Below are 15,514 nucleotides of genomic sequence, written 5' to 3'. Positions count from 1 at the left end.
TAATAGCAGATATTAACCATGCTAACAATCCTGAGCACAAATAGTTAATGATTCTATTAAGGTCATATCCATGGACCTATCTAGATTAAGTCCAAGGCTCCAAACTGTACAGTTGCAGGAATGTGCACTCCTACAACCTATATCACGATCTTGACAACCTTAAGCTCTCTGAAAAACTCCAGCCGAGTGAACAAATAAAATAAGAGGGTGAAGAGGATACATGGACTCACTTCTCAGTTTCCACTTTATTTTGTTCAAAAGAATATAACTTCTTGCCATCTGATGACTACAACAAAAGACAAAAAGTTAAAAAAAACAAAGAATATAAAAAGATAGAATGAGTTACCAACTAACCATAGCTACAAATTGTGTACCACATCAAGAATCACACAAGCTCAATACTGCAATATGAAGACAAATGAATAAATAAATGATATGCAGCTCTCATTCGTATTCGAGAAAAAAAAACTATGCTCTCCAAGATCAACGCTTTGCACATTTAGCATTTGCAATTTACAGTTCAATTTGGTATGCATAGACAAAGCACCACAATACTAAATGCATCTGTCTGCAGAAGTAGCACTCCCAAATTAACATTTCAATATAAAGAAGACATCATGTCGGTTTTCCACTGAATAGTTAAACAGCAGTATTTTATCATGAAATGTCACAAATGATCAGGCAAAACTAGTGAAAAGGAAGCAAACAGAAAAAACAATACATAATCAGAACTCCACTGCCAACGTGATACATAACCTGTTGCTGCTGAACTGGACATGGTAACTAGGATTTTGGACTTATTTGGAGACGCTACAGGGCTGAAAACTAATGTGCATAAAAGTTCGGTGGCCCCTATTCGGTGCTCTCAACTGGTTGTGCAAGAAGTCATGGATGTTTTCCCCTGTAAGATTGATGAGTTTCCTATCAAATATCTGGGTTTACCACTCTCCCTTAAGAAGTTGTCCAAGGCTCAACTTCAGCCTCTCACTGATCGGCTGGCCGACCTCTTACCTGGTTGGAAGGCCGACCTAATGACGAGGGCTGGGCGAGCCACTATTGTTCAGTTTGTGCTCACGGCAACGGTTATCTATCACGCCATGGCTGTCGACTTGCCTAAATGGGCTCTCAAAGCCATTGATAAGGTTAGGCAGGGATTCCTTTGGAGAGGAAGAAAGAAAGCTAATGGAGGACATTGCTTGGTGGCTTGGCGCAAAGTTACTAGGCCAAAGGAGCTTGGGGGCCTCGGTATCTCTGATATCCATTGTCTCAACTGGGCATTGAGGGTTAGGTGGCTTTGGCTTGCTAAAACTGATCCAAGCAAGCCTTGGGCTGATTTGCCCTTGAAAACCAATGGGATGGTTCAGTCCTTGTTTATTCATGGCATGGATTCAGTTCTCGGTGATGGCCGCAATATTTTATTTTGGAAGGACAGGTGGCTTTTGGGGCAACGCATTCCTGATTTAGTTCCACATGTTTTCACTGCTGTTCCTGCTATCTTGGTTAACAAGAGAACGGTGGCGGAAGCCATGGACAAAATGTGTTGGGTCAGTGACTTGAGAGGCTTGGTTACCCCGGAGCTTATTGTTGAGGTCCTACAGCTATGTGATGCCACTTCCAGTGTGCTACTGTGGCCTGGTTTTTCTGATAAACATTTTTGGCGTTTCTCCAGTCCAAAGGAATATTCCGCTAAGTCAGCTTATGAGGTTACCTTTTTTGGGTCCACTATGTTTAGGCCCTTTGAGAGGGTATGTAAGTCTTGGCCGCCTGCCAAGTGCAAATTCTTCATTTGGTTGGTTTTGCAAGATAGTTGTTGGACTGCAGATCGCCTGGAGAGGAGGGGACTCCCCCACCTGGCTGCTTGTCCACTTTGTCACCAAGAGGCCAAAAACATAAACCATCTTTTGACCAAGTGTCTTCTCGAGGCAGTTTTGGTTTCATCTCTTGCACCGGTTTGGCTTGGCTGCCCTTTTTCCAGGCCCTTCAGATGACAAACTGGATGATTGGTGGAGCAGTTTGGTGACTTCGGTTGATCTTGTGGATGGCCCTCACAGAAAGGGATTCAACTCGCTGGTGATCCTTGGAGCTTGGGCTATTTGGCGCCACCGCAACGACTGTGTTTTCAAGAGGGTCGCTCCTAATTTGTCTAGCGTGTTAGGCTTGGCTGAGGGTGACTTCAGTTTGTGGTGTGTGGCTGGGGCCAAACCGCCAAAGACCTTTCCATGTTGACGGCCTTAGCCCTAGCAAGTCTTTGTGTGTGGTGTGTAGCCTTTGTGTGTTGTGGGGGTGTTGTGTGTGGGTGTCTTGTTGCTTGCGTGTGGGTGTGTGCATTTGTGTCATGTCCTCTTATTTCTCTTTTATGAAATGATACGCAGCTCTCCTGCGTGTTCGAGAAAAAAAAAAGGTGAACAAAATTGCCATAGATTTCATATTCATGTACCCACAATAGAGTAAGGTACTAAGGTATCATTCTTGAAAAGACTGAAGGGTTTTCAATAAGAACTTCTGATACAAGGAATCTTAGGTGGGATGGGATACTTCAAAGTGCAACCTAGTTTCTTATTGGCCAATTCTCATAGGCTGACATGGGACTGGAGCAGGAAATACAAATGGGAGGCACAAGGTTGTGGCCCTGGAGATGTCCAGCAGCAGAGCATACCGAGGCATGAGTACACCAGGGTTCCAGTGTAAAGTATAATTACATATACTCTATATGATATTCCTCCTTAATTGCAATTGATATGCATCCTCTCAAATCGTGGTAAGCCCCAACAGGTAGCTACTTACATCAATCTGTCTAAAGAATAGTATACACAAATCTCAACACCTGGAATAATCTTAACAAACTGAGATGGCAAGAAAATTATTAACTATTTGTTGATTGTTGTGATTATGTGAAGATGTGTGAAAGGGGAAAAGAATTAAATGAATTGCACTAGACTGCAGTCTAGGGTTACATAGCCTAGGGTTACTGTTAGAGTGTGTTCCTATATGTATGTGTAGGTGGGCTGGCACCATTGTTGGGCTGCCGGCCCATTAAGGTTAGGGTTTCCCCTAGGTCTATATATATGTAATCATCCCCCATGCAATACAAGCAATCCCATTCTCTCGCATGATATCAGACTGCTTCCTCCTTCCTGCCTTCTCCCAGCCGCCACCTGCTCTAGAGGCAGGGGCCTCCACCTGCTTCCGCGCCGCCATCCCCGAGAGGATCGTCCTTCACTCCCGGGGGCAGCCCCCACCCCTCTGCCTCCAACCCCGCCTTCCCCTACCCTGGATAGAAGCTGAAGCCGCAACCGCCGCTGCGAGCCATGAATGTCGTGCGAGCGTGCGTGCAGGGCGAGCCAGTAGCCCTGGCCACCGGGGCGGCAGGTGACGGGCCGCCACGACTCCACGCAAGCAAGTCGGTACCTCCCCCGCAACAAGTGCGCAAGCCATGGAGGTCACGCCAACTCCGCCTCCGTGTGGCATCATCGACCTCGAGATGGTCGTCGCCTTCTTCCTCGTGCAGGGTCGTGGCTCGATCTGCTCCGAGCATGCGAGAGCAGGCGCGTAGCGCCGCCGCGCCGCCATGGACGAAGCACGGCCTTTCTTTCCCACTATGACCGTCGGTGGTGGCAGCTCCGCAAGCTCGTGCGCCTGCGCACTGGTGGCTGCTCTACAAGCCTCTCCCTCCAGGCATGCGCGTGTTAGCCGCCATGGCAGACCCCTCTCCCTGCTCATCGTGGTTGCCTCCCCCTCCCCAACGTTGACGCCTCCTTTCCCGGCGCAGGCTTCCTCGACTTAGTGGGAGTCGGCTGTTGCGCCGCCGCTTCCGCGTGGGCGCGCGTTCAGGCAGCGTCGTCGGGAACTCCCGCGGTCGCGTCTTTGTCTTCTCCGTCGCGGGCGACGCGCTGCTCGAGCTCGAGGCCTCCGCCTCCAGCGGTGAGTCTCACATATCTGTGCTCCTCGCCTGAGCCACCCCTACAGCGCCTCTCTCTCTCTTCTTCAAACTTCTTCCGTCGTAGGTGATGTCACCCTGCCTGGTTGGATCTGGCGCAGCCCCCTGCCTGGCTGGACCCGCCCTGCCGCCCTCCCCCTTCTTTGTCCCGCCATCGTTGGATCTGTCGCCGTCGTGGCCTTTCCGGCGGTTCCGTCGTTGTTGTGGCCTTCCCGACTAGATCCGCCATCTTCATGGCTGGATCCGTCGCTGTCGTGGCCTTCCCAGCCAGGTCCGCCGCTGCCTCTTCTGTTCTGCCACCGCTGACTCCCCTGGCCGGAGACCGGCGCGGCCACCCTGACCAGCACAGACATGTGCGCTGCCCCCGGCCCCCTGGTGGGGCTCCTCGTCGACCGGACGAGGGAAGAAGCAAGAAGATACATGAGGCTGCTGATGTCCTTTTTGTTGCGTCGCCCCGCCGACCGTTGACGCTCGAACGTCGACCCCCCTCCCCTGAAAAACGAGGTTGCTGCTACGTGTCTTTTGTTAAGGCCCATAAAGCCCATATATTCTTGTCTGCCTATATATATGCTACAGTACCCGAGGGGTCATCATCTCGCCTAATCGAGGTTAGTGACATGGTAACAGAGCAGGTTAGGGTTAGGGTTTACACCTAAACCCGGCCCTGATCCATTTTTTTGGCGCTGTCGCGCCGTTGCTGCGCCGTCTGCCCATCATGGCCAGCCATCCGGCCATCCGCACATCGCGGCCAGCTCACCGGCCTGCTGTCGCGCATCCTCAGCCGCCGTCGCGGCCGGCCTTTTCCCTTCCCTCCTCTGTCGCCGTCGCGGCTTCTGCCATCCTCAGTCGTTGTCGCAGCCGGCTTCTCCCCTTCCCTCCTTTGTCGTCCGGTTCCTGTGTCGTCCGCGGGCCGCGGATCTAGGCTTCTGTGCCTGCGTCGTCCGCCCCTTTTGCACCGTCCACCTGTTGCGCCCTGCCGTCGTCCGCCATCCTCACCCGTCATCCGCCTGCTGCACGCCGCAAGGGCTGCAGATCCGGATCTGCGCCGCCACCTATTGTGCCCTGCCTGGTCGCTTTATGTGTCGTCCGCCGCCTGGGACAAGGGCTGCGGATCTGGCCTTCTGTGCCGTCCGTCGCCTCCGCAAATCTGGATCTGCGTTGTCCCTGCTTCTGCGCCAGTGGCTGCCATTGCGGGCAGAGTCACGGTGACCTTGGTTAACTGCATCAGGGCAGCAGCTGCTGTCCAACTCGGCTTCCGCGCCCAGGACCTCCGTCAACTCGTCCAACTCGGGCTACTGTCAGTTGCGGCTCTTCTGGTTTGTTTGGTTTCAGGTCTCCTGTTCTCCCTGATTTTCATTGAATTCAATATGGCGACAAATGCTATTGTGGTTAATATCACTCTTGATGATCAAAATTATTCGAAGTGGGCTTTCTGTGTTGAGACTGCACTCAGGGGACATGGATTACTCTTTCATTTGACTGATGTGGCACCCGTTCTTGCGGATGATCGTCGCAATGCTGCTGATATCAAAACATGGCAGCTTAATGATGGTAAAGTGATGGCTGCTATGGTGAACAGCGTCAAACCGTCTATGATTATGAGTTTGTCTAAATTTAAAACTGTTAAAGCCATCTGGTCTCATTTGAAGGAGCGTTTTGTTGAGGACAGTGGTGCTCTATTACACACTCTCATGCAGCAGACACATGTTATTGAGCAAAATGATATGAGTATTGATGAGTACTACTCAGCCTTTGATCGCCTGATGAGTGCTTTGACATCTATGGTGCTTGCTTGTACTGCTGATCCGTGTCCGGCTCATAAGTTTATTGAGAAGTTCTTCACTTACAGATTTGTTATGGTCGTTCGGGCCGAGTTTGATTCTCTTCGTGCTCGTTTACTTCAGGGTTCTGACACTCACAATGGCTAAGGCGTTGTCTGATTTACTGGCTTAAAGGACTCGTCTTAATTCTCTATCTTCTACTGGTGGTAATACTCACAGTGTGTTAGCTGCTGCCCAGAAACCTAAGAGTGTTTTTAAGCCTTGTGATCATTGTGGCAAGACCAATCATCGATCTGAGCTTTGCTTTGTCAAGTTCCCTGAGAAGTTGACTGATTTCCGTGCACGACGTGTTGCTCGTGGTCGTGGTCCAGGACCATCTACTAGAGGCTCAGTTGTTGTTGTTTCCACTTCGTCCGCTTGTACTTCAGAGTCGGCCTGGGTACTTGATTCAGGAGCCTCCTTTCATGTCGCATCTGATCAGTCAAAGTTGGCTTCTACTACACCTGTCACAGATGGTGCTTCGGTGCAGACAGCTGATGGTACTGTATGCCACATTACTCATAAGGGTTCTCTTTGTGATCCACACTTTACAGTACCTAATATTTTCTTTGTTCCTGAGCTATCTATGGACCTTCTTTCAGTAGGTCAAATTACGGATCATAATTGCTTTGTCGGATTTGATGACTCATCTTGTTTTGTACAGGACCTTCGCACAGGGGAAGTGATTGGGACTGGTCGTCGCCGTAGAGCTGCTCCTTGCCTCTACATCTTGGACTCTTTGCGGCTTCCTTCCTTGGCTACATCTCCAGCGCATGTGCTTTCAGCTACCCTTGCTTTTGTTGCGTCTTTTGCCCAGTGGCATCATCATCTAGGTCATTTGGGTGGATCTAGATTGTCTACTCTAATAAAGTCATGTTGCTTAGGTCATACTTCGGTTGAGTCTGATTTTCATTGTAAGGGTTGTCATCTTGGAAAACAAATACAACTTCCATATTTTACTAGTGATTCTCATTCTGTTGAACCCTTTGATTTGGTTCACTCTAATATTTGGGGTCCTGCACCTTTTGTGTCAAAAGGTGGATATAAATACTATGTCATTTTTATTGATGATCATTCTCGCTATACTTGGATTTATTTCATGAAACGCCGCTCTGAGCTTATTTCTATTTATAAATCCTTTGCTCGCATGATTCACACTCAATTTTCCACTCATATTAAAACCTTTCGTTCTGATTCTGGTGGTGAATATTTATCTGATAATTTCCGCCAGTTTTTTACTTCAGAGGGTACTCTTGCTCAGCTTTCTTGCCCTGGTGCTCATGCACAGAACGGTGTGGCTGAACGCAAACACCGTCACATTATAGAAACTGCTCGCACTTTGTTGATATATTCTTTTGTCCCTTCACATTTTTGGGGTGCAGTTTCTATTGCGGTTTATCTCATCAATAGACAACCGTCATCCAAACTCTCTGGCAAAACACCTGGTGAAGTTCTTTTTGGCACTCCTCCACGATATGACCACCTTCGAGTTTTTGGATGTACGTGTTATGTACTATTATCACCTCGTGAACGTACTAAATTGACTGCTCAATCTGTTGAGTGTGTTTTTCTTGGATACAGCCCTGAACATAAAGGTTATCGATGTTATGATTCATCTTCTTGTCGCATGCGTATTTCTCGAGATGTGAGCTTTAATGAAAACTGACCCTTCTTTTACAACTCTTCCACCCATTCTTCTTTTTATTCCACAGAGTCTACCTCCTTCATGAGCCTTCCTCCCATTTCTCAAACTTCATCAGTACCACCATCTACTGTTTCTACCCCAGATGTTCTTATTCCCATCACACCACCTTCCACTTCCACACCATCTCAGTCTTACTCTTCCAAACCACTTGTCACTCAGACTTACATTCGTCGTCCTCGCTCTACTCCCACGGCCAGTCTTGATGATGATCCTGTTGCTGATACTTGTACTAACAATGATGACTCTCATGTTGTTTTTAATCAGGGGTATCATCTTCGTGACCGTGGCACTATTGCAGCTCCAGAACGTTATGGGTTTCCCCGTGCTGGTGCAGTCATTGTTGAACCATCATCTTATAAAGAGGCTTCTGGTATACCTGAGTGGCAGCTTGATATGACTGATGGATTGAATGCCCTTCATCGCACATGTACATGGGATGTTGTTCCGTTACCTGCTGGTGCTGTACCTATCACGTGCAAATGGGTCTTCAAGGTTAAAACCAAATCTGATGGGTCTATTGAGCGATATAAAGCTCGTCTTGTGGCCAGAGGTTTTCAATAGACTCAGGGTATTGACTATGATGAGACTTTTGCACCTGTGGCCCATCTAACTATTGTCCGAGCTTTACTTGTTGTTGCAGCCTCATCCTCTTGGACTATCTCTCAGATGGATGTCAAAAATGCTTTTCTTCATGGTGATCTACATGAGGAAGTCTATATGCATCCACCTCCTGGGATAGAGGTTCCATCAGGGCATGTATGTCGTCTCCGTCGAGCCTTGTATGGTCTTAAACAAGCTCCTCGTGCTTGGTTTGAGAGATTTATTTTTGTCATCAAGGCTTGTGGTTTCTATTCTAGTGATCATGATCCTGCATTGTTCATTCATGTTTCTTCACGAGAACGCACGTTGCTATTACTATATGTTGATGACATGTTGATTACAGGCGATGATCCAGACCATATTGCTCATGTGAAGGCGTATCTGAGTAAGGAATTTCAAATGTCTGACTTGGGGGCACTCAGTTATTTCTTGGGCATTGAGGTTTTGCAGACTCAAAATGGTATTTATCTCTCTCAGGCCAAGTACATACATACAAGACCTTCTTGATCGTTCTGGTCTTAGTGATACTCGCACTATTGCCACACCTATGGATCTTCACTTATCTCTTCGTCCGACTGATGGGACACCTTTGGAGGATCCATCTCGATATAGACATCCTGTTGGCAGCTTAGTTTACCTTACTGTTACCAGGCCAGATATTGTCATGTGGTTCACATCTTGAGTCAGTTTGTCTCTGCTCCTACATCAGTTCATTATGGGCACTTACTTCGTGTGCTTAGATATTTATGGGGGACAAAAACACAATGTTTATTTTATGACTCAAATTCCTCACTTCAGCTTCATGCTTACTCTGATGCTACATGGGCCAGTGATCCTACAGATCGTCGCTCCATCACTGGTTACTGTATTCTTCTTGGATCATCCCCCGTTGCTTGGAAATCCAAGAAGCAAGCTGTTGTATCTAGATCTAGTACTGAAGCGGAACTTCGAGCCCTGGCTACGACTACTGCTGAGATTATCTGGATTCGTTGGCTCTTGGCTGATCTAGACGTTTCTTGTGACTCGCCTACGCTTCTTCACTGCGACAACGCTAGAGCTATACAAATTTGTCATGATCCAGTGAAGCGTGAACTCACAAAACACATTGGTGTTTGATGTATCATTCACTAGATCTCATTGTCATCAGAAGACCATTGATCTTCAATATGTGCCCTCACAATTACAGCTTGCAGATTTCTTCACAAAAGCACAAACTAGGGCACAACATCAGTTTCATCTAATCAAACTCAATGCTTCAAATCCTCCACTTCCGCCTTGAGTTTGACATGGGGTGTTAAGGCCCATAAAGCCCATATATTCTTGTCTGCCTATATAAATGCTACAGTACCCGAGGGGGGTCATCATCTCGCCTAATCGAGGTTAGTGACATCTCTAAGCCACATCAGCGCTCCACCTTGACTTCGGCTCCCTCGGCATCTAGGGGCTATCATCTACACGGAGTGCACACCGGTCTCTACTCCAGCCGCAACCTTCACACCCTCGTGACGCTGCGACTGCGAAGGGATTTCAGCCTATCAGCTCCTACCTTCGACTTCTACCCCAGTCTCATCATTTGTGGTGCTCCTGTTGTGGCTGCAGGGCGATGTTAGACTGTGTGTTCCTAAATGTATGTGTAGGTGGGTTGGCACCACTGTTGGGCTGCCAGCCCATTAGGGTTAGGGTTTCTTCGGGGTCTATATATGTAACCATCCCCTATGCAATACAAGCAATCCCATTACCTTACAGTTACAACCCTAATGGGCCTCTTGGGCCAAGCTATCGGCCGATAACAATCTAACATCCCCCACAGTTGAAACTCTGGCCACGACAGATTATGCTACACTAACTATTAACTAAAGTAGGTTGCATAACATTAGCACTACTAACCAAATAGCAGGAAGTGTTATCAGATTACTCGTGCAACGGTTAACAAGAGAGGAAACAAACACAATAGTATTGATTTCAAAAGGAAGGACAATATGATTATTCAACATCAAAAGACAAATACCGCCACAAATGAAAAGTAAACTTTCGTCTAGTCAAATCTACTAGACTAATAGAAATCATCAAACTGAAATAATTGACTATTTCATGAAAAAAACAGGAATGTTGATATTAACAATAGTACTCCATCTGTCCACAAAAGGATGTGATTCTCACTTGTTGAGGAGCAAAATGCTTTGAAGTCTGACCAAAGTTACATAAAAAAATGCTAACATTTACGATACAAAATCAGTACCATTAAATTTACTAGGAAATATTATTTCGTAGTCAACCTAGTTGGAGACACAAATGTTAAACCTATTCACTAAAAATTTGGTCAAAGTTAAGCTGGTTTCTCTTGCACAAATTCAATAGTTGCATCCTTTTGTGGAGAGGGAGTATTAATCTTTTTCTGACCTCATTTTTGCACTTCAGCTTGTAGTACGGTTCTCGAAATGAGCAGACAAAGCTGTTATCAATCCTAATCTGCACCAGCAAATAGCTAGGGAACATCATTGCCAAAGAACGAAATGATACTCAGAAATCTAAAGAAGATAACAGTTATGCATAGACAAAGGCAGTACTTGGGCATGATGCAGGTCTGGCTCAATATGCTTTCTAAACAATGGAAATATACTGTCGATTAGATAGTCCAATGAGCAAGAATCTCCAATATCATGCTGAACTTTAGAAAGCAGGCTAAAATGAACGCCGCCAACCTGAAACTCATATGCACCTTGTATGGTTACATAACAGGTAATACTATTGTTCTGTGAGAATGCAAGTCTAAACAAAATAACTTATAGAAAGTAAGCAACTATCATGTTTACCACAGCAACTCGGATATCAAGCAATGATCGTAGTGTTGAATGCAGAGCATACGCACCATCGACAATCACCTAGAAGAACTTGTATTAGAAGACATGTTAAAGAATTTGTAGAAGCATGTGTTGCTGATATATTGCACCACTCCAGATGAAGAAATTCTCAGTTCCCTCCATCCGGTGCGTTTCTTCTCTTGAAAATCAACTAGTGGCACCATTGTATCTTTACCCTTCACAAGATCCTGCTCAATAGACATGACTGTAAGGGCACTAATCAACACCAAAATATGCAGAAAGTTATTAATGAAATTTGTGCAATTAACACCTGAACTAAACAAATGCCATACAATTAAATTGCACAATTACCATCTAATATATTGAGCCAATCAATTGAGCAAGCATTACTTTTACAAACTTTTCATGGCCATGTTTGGCAGAGCTTGAGATGGATTTCTTAGAGCTGGTCACCCGTAGCTCTAGAAAATCCTAGATCTAGAGCTGCAGGCATGTTAAGTGCATTTGCATGACCCATTTCATTAATATTTTAGATCAAATAAAAATAGTTAAATCACTTTAACTTAATCTACAAACTATAGATGCAGCATAGATCTCAGACCTAAAGTTGTGCCAAACGGCCCCTAAAGGTCCAATGGAACACCATCACTGTAAAATACCAAAACCATGGGTAGCCAGTCTACCAACATTTTGTAAAGCCAAAACATTTTTAACAAAGATGCATCTATTGCGGTGATTCCAGTGTATCCAAGCTCCAAGCTTGCCAGCTGTGTTGGCTCTAGCTGGAGAAGAAAGGAAGTTTTGGGAGGCAGCTAGGGCTAAAGGTCTTAGTTTTTTGTCAGCCTCCCACCAAGAAGATTAGCCTTGTGTACATGGTGGTAGTGTTTGTTGTAGGTGTGGTAGCAGATGGATTTTTTCTGTATTTTCGTTTTTTACCCCCATGAAGGGGTAATTCTCATCGTTTTCTGGCCCCTTTTTTGGCCTCTATTTTCTTCTTAATATAAAGATGCACGAAAGGACCCCTAGCTGAGTTAGTTAGGTGGTCTGAGTAGCACTCATTAGGTTCTGAGTTCGAATCCCAATGGAAGCAATTTAAGGTTGAGGTTAAAAAAAGGTCACTCACTGGTTCCCCTGGTTTTGTGCACATGAGATGGACTGACCTATGAAGGTTGGATCCTCGTGTAGGGGGTTGGGAGAGTTGAAAGCACGAGTAAAGATCTAACTTATAAGGGGCGGACCCTCATGATGCATTGGGAGGCCAGCTTTCGTGGCCTTTCTCGGTCGGGGCTCCGATTGAGCTGCTTCTTAATATAATACGGTCGGGGCGGTCTTTCCCCTACTGGTAGCAAAAGGGCTTTTAGCTGAGTTGGTTAGGTGACCTGAGTAGCACTCCTCATGCCATAGGTTCGACCCCCGTGGGAGCGAATTTCAGACTATGGTTAAAAAATCCCCTCGTCTGTCCCACGCCAAAGCACAGGTCTAAGGCTCGGCCCCGGTCGTTCTCACATGGTCTTCGATGTCGCTGTGTATGGGTGGGGCAGGGATTCGGGGGTTTTCTCGACCTATGTGAGAAGGTTTTCTTCTTAGATACAATACTCGGGGGCTGTGTTTTTTTCGTCGAGATTTAAAGGTGCATCTTCACCTAGGGTACATCACCTGAACCACCCTGCGCGCCCACCCACCCGCTCGGTGCAGCTAGCCCGCACCCCCGCGACCGCCTAGCCGGCCGACCGAGCCGCCCCACCGCACGCTCGCCTATCCGGGAGACCGAGCACCCCCTCCAGGAGAGTCGAGCCGGGCCACCGTGAGCCGAGCCACCTCGAGCCGTCCACCCCGCCTGAAATGACTTAATGTAAATGTAGCCTAGAATGACTTAATATTTTATGGAATGACTGAACCAATGACATAAGAAAATGTCTGAGAAAACCCCCAAAAATGGCTGAAAACAATAATAACTTAATGTTTTCTGCAAATGACATAATATTTACTAGAATGACTTAATGTTAATTAGAATGACTTAACATTGACTGAATGTATGAATGACTTAATGTTGTCTAGACGCTAGAATGACTTAATACTGCCTAGAATGATTGAACCAATGACAAGGAATGTCTGAGTATACATAAAAAGATGATAGAGTAACTTAATATACGCTAGAATGTCTGAAACGGAAGGGGAAATGACTTAGGCCCTGTTTGGGACAGCTCCTGCTCCAGTAAATTTGGTGGAGTTAGTGGAGCAGGTCATTAGGTGCTACAAAAAATCATGGAGTTGAAGCTTTAAGCCTTTAGAAGACATTTAGATAAGTCATTTTGTTTATTATTTAGATTAAAAATATTTTTAAAACTATTTAAATTGATATTATAAACTACAGCTCCACATTGGAGCCATCCCAAACACTCCCTTAATGTTTACGTCTATAGAGTCGACGTGTGGCGCAGAGGGAGCTGTGTGTGGGGAGGAGCCACGTGGGGGCATGGGCGGGCAACGGACACGCGTGCCATGGTGGTCCGGGTGATGTTTGTTCTAAGAGCAGCTAAGCCTTATTTGGCCACTATAGGTGATGGACCGTTGGGTCATCACCCTAGCTGATGAATAGAACATATATATATATATATATATATATATATATATATATATATATATATATATATATATATATATATATATATATATATATATCAAGCCAAAACATTACAAAGTCATGGTATGGATGGGAATGTCAAATCTTGCAAAAGCTGGACATTTCCACGTTCCAATATACTAATTATGAGATTTGAAGCATTATAAATTCACAGGCTACTAGGGTAGTAGACCAGAACCAAGGGGGCTGGATTTTACACATACTGGCACCACTATTTATTTGGTCGATGATGTACATGAGTTCCAAGCGAAGATAACACTTTTAGCACTTTATTTATCTCTATCAGACAATTTCAGTTTTTATCACACCTAACAATAAGAAACCCTAAAATGCTTCAAAAGAAGATATTCAAGCCTAAATGTCTTCCTTGTGATCATGTGTAATCAGCCTTGATTGAGGAAACTGCAAAGATCTAATACAAGAATAAGACATGCCCTTCTATTTCAGTTGCATGTGATCACTATTTATCAGCTGGATAACATTTGAAAAGGGAAGGTTCAATTTGTTTTTCCCTTTGCAGTCAATGACTAGACAACCATAACCAATGTTCAAAAGGTTGTTAAATTGCCAAGTAATAGTCAACAAGTCATATAGTAAAACCTTGTACCCAAAATTCAACAAATGTGAGCCTATGCCGACACGGTTTTATCATTCAAATCATAAAGAACTGGACGAAATTGACAACCAAAAGGAAAACATTGGACACTTCTGTTTCAGGAAACAAGTACACTCCCCACATCCAAAATTAATTAGCCCTACCAATGGAACAATCGACAAGAATGTTAAACCCCGCCATTTCTCAACAGACCCTGGCCCGTCAGTAAAGCAATTAGCTCGTGAGCATTGAACCAATCCCACCCAAATCCCAACGGGTCGTGAGGAAAAAGACCCAGACCCAACCTGGAGGTTGCGAGCAAGTGCGTCGAAATCGACGGCATTGACGTCGCTGATGCCGTCGTCGACACCAGGTGCCGTGCGGTAGTCCTCCATGGAGACGATCACGACGCACCCTAGCACCGACGCCACCTTCTCAGCCAAGCTGCGCAGCACAAAGCCACCAAATAACAAGTTAGCAACAACAAACCAACAACCGCCCCCAACAAATGGCGCGATTAGTCGAGGGGAACGGATGACGCCGCCGCCGAAACCTGGTCTTGCCCGAGCCAGTGGGTCCGCCGATGCCGACGGTAACGACGTGGCCGTCCTTGCGCGCACGCAGCTCCTGGATCGCCTTGACGAGGAGGTAATACCCGCGGTCGAAGGACTGGGGGAAGGGGTAGAGGAAGGGATTAGGACATTAGATCGAGAAATGGATGATGCGAGGAAGAGGAGACGAGAGGGAGAGGGTTTACCACGTGGAGGGGGAGAGATTGGAGGATGGAGGAGGATGCAGCGGCAGAGGCGGAGGTCGGAGAGGGAGGGGAAGAGGTATGGTGGAAGAGGAAGTCGCGGCCGCCGGCCTCGAGGCAGCGCTGCACGACGTTGGCGTCCATGGCGACGCCGGCGAAAGTGGAGTGCGCACGAAGAAAGGAACCCGAGAAGTGTTTGTTGTTTTTTTTTTTATAATGAAGTGTTTGTTGCTTGTAAGTTTTGGGTTTTTTTTGTTGGATCGTGTCTAGAAAATCGTGGAGTGTTTGTCACTCCTAAGGTTAAGTAAGTTTTACCAAATTTGACCAGTGTTTAGTTTATAACTACAGTTATGACAAGATTTTTTTTCTACTGTATAGGTTTTGCTCGTCAATAATTTATAAAAGTGTGGCAAAATTATCTTAGGTATGCCAAATTATGGTGTTCTTTTACATAATTATTATAGATGCTCTAAGACTACTTTTAATGGTCTTCTTATCACATCATCAATCTCACTCCATATTTTAAACTTGACTTTATAAAAATACACTCTAAAAACAATCTCTTCTTTATCTCTACTATATTAAAACATCAGTTTCAACGGTTGTCCCGCATCAATATTTTTCAAAAAAACTATAT

At 45.8% G+C, this 15,514-nt stretch overlaps 1 protein-coding gene across 3 annotated transcripts in view; it reads right to left on the bottom strand.

Annotated features, from left to right (window-relative positions):
- LOC103641538 (uncharacterized) overlaps window positions 1-15,115 on the bottom strand; it is an 81,989-nt gene extending 66,874 nt beyond the window's left edge. For all 3 annotated transcript variants that reach the window (XM_008664877.3, XM_008664878.4, XM_008664879.4), the window contains exons 1-8: window positions 14,881-15,115; window positions 14,677-14,792; window positions 14,429-14,567; window positions 11,013-11,111; window positions 10,876-10,944; window positions 10,630-10,764; window positions 10,463-10,531; window positions 231-286 (exon numbers count right to left, since the gene is read on the bottom strand). In XM_008664877.3, the coding sequence (XP_008663099.1) occupies window positions 231-286; window positions 10,463-10,531; window positions 10,630-10,764; window positions 10,876-10,944; window positions 11,013-11,111; window positions 14,429-14,567; window positions 14,677-14,792; window positions 14,881-15,021 (824 nt within the window). In that variant the 5' untranslated portion in view covers window positions 15,022-15,115. The remainder of the gene's footprint in view (window positions 1-230; window positions 287-10,462; window positions 10,532-10,629; window positions 10,765-10,875; window positions 10,945-11,012; window positions 11,112-14,428; window positions 14,568-14,676; window positions 14,793-14,880) is intronic.
- Window positions 15,116-15,514: the final 399 nt, after the last annotated feature.

The sequence above is a fragment of the Zea mays genome, chromosome 10, assembly GCF_902167145.1.
Source record: "Zea mays cultivar B73 chromosome 10, Zm-B73-REFERENCE-NAM-5.0, whole genome shotgun sequence".
NCBI classification, from domain to species: domain Eukaryota; kingdom Viridiplantae; phylum Streptophyta; class Magnoliopsida; order Poales; family Poaceae; genus Zea; species Zea mays.
This window is presented reverse-complemented; position numbering and strand designations above follow the sequence as displayed.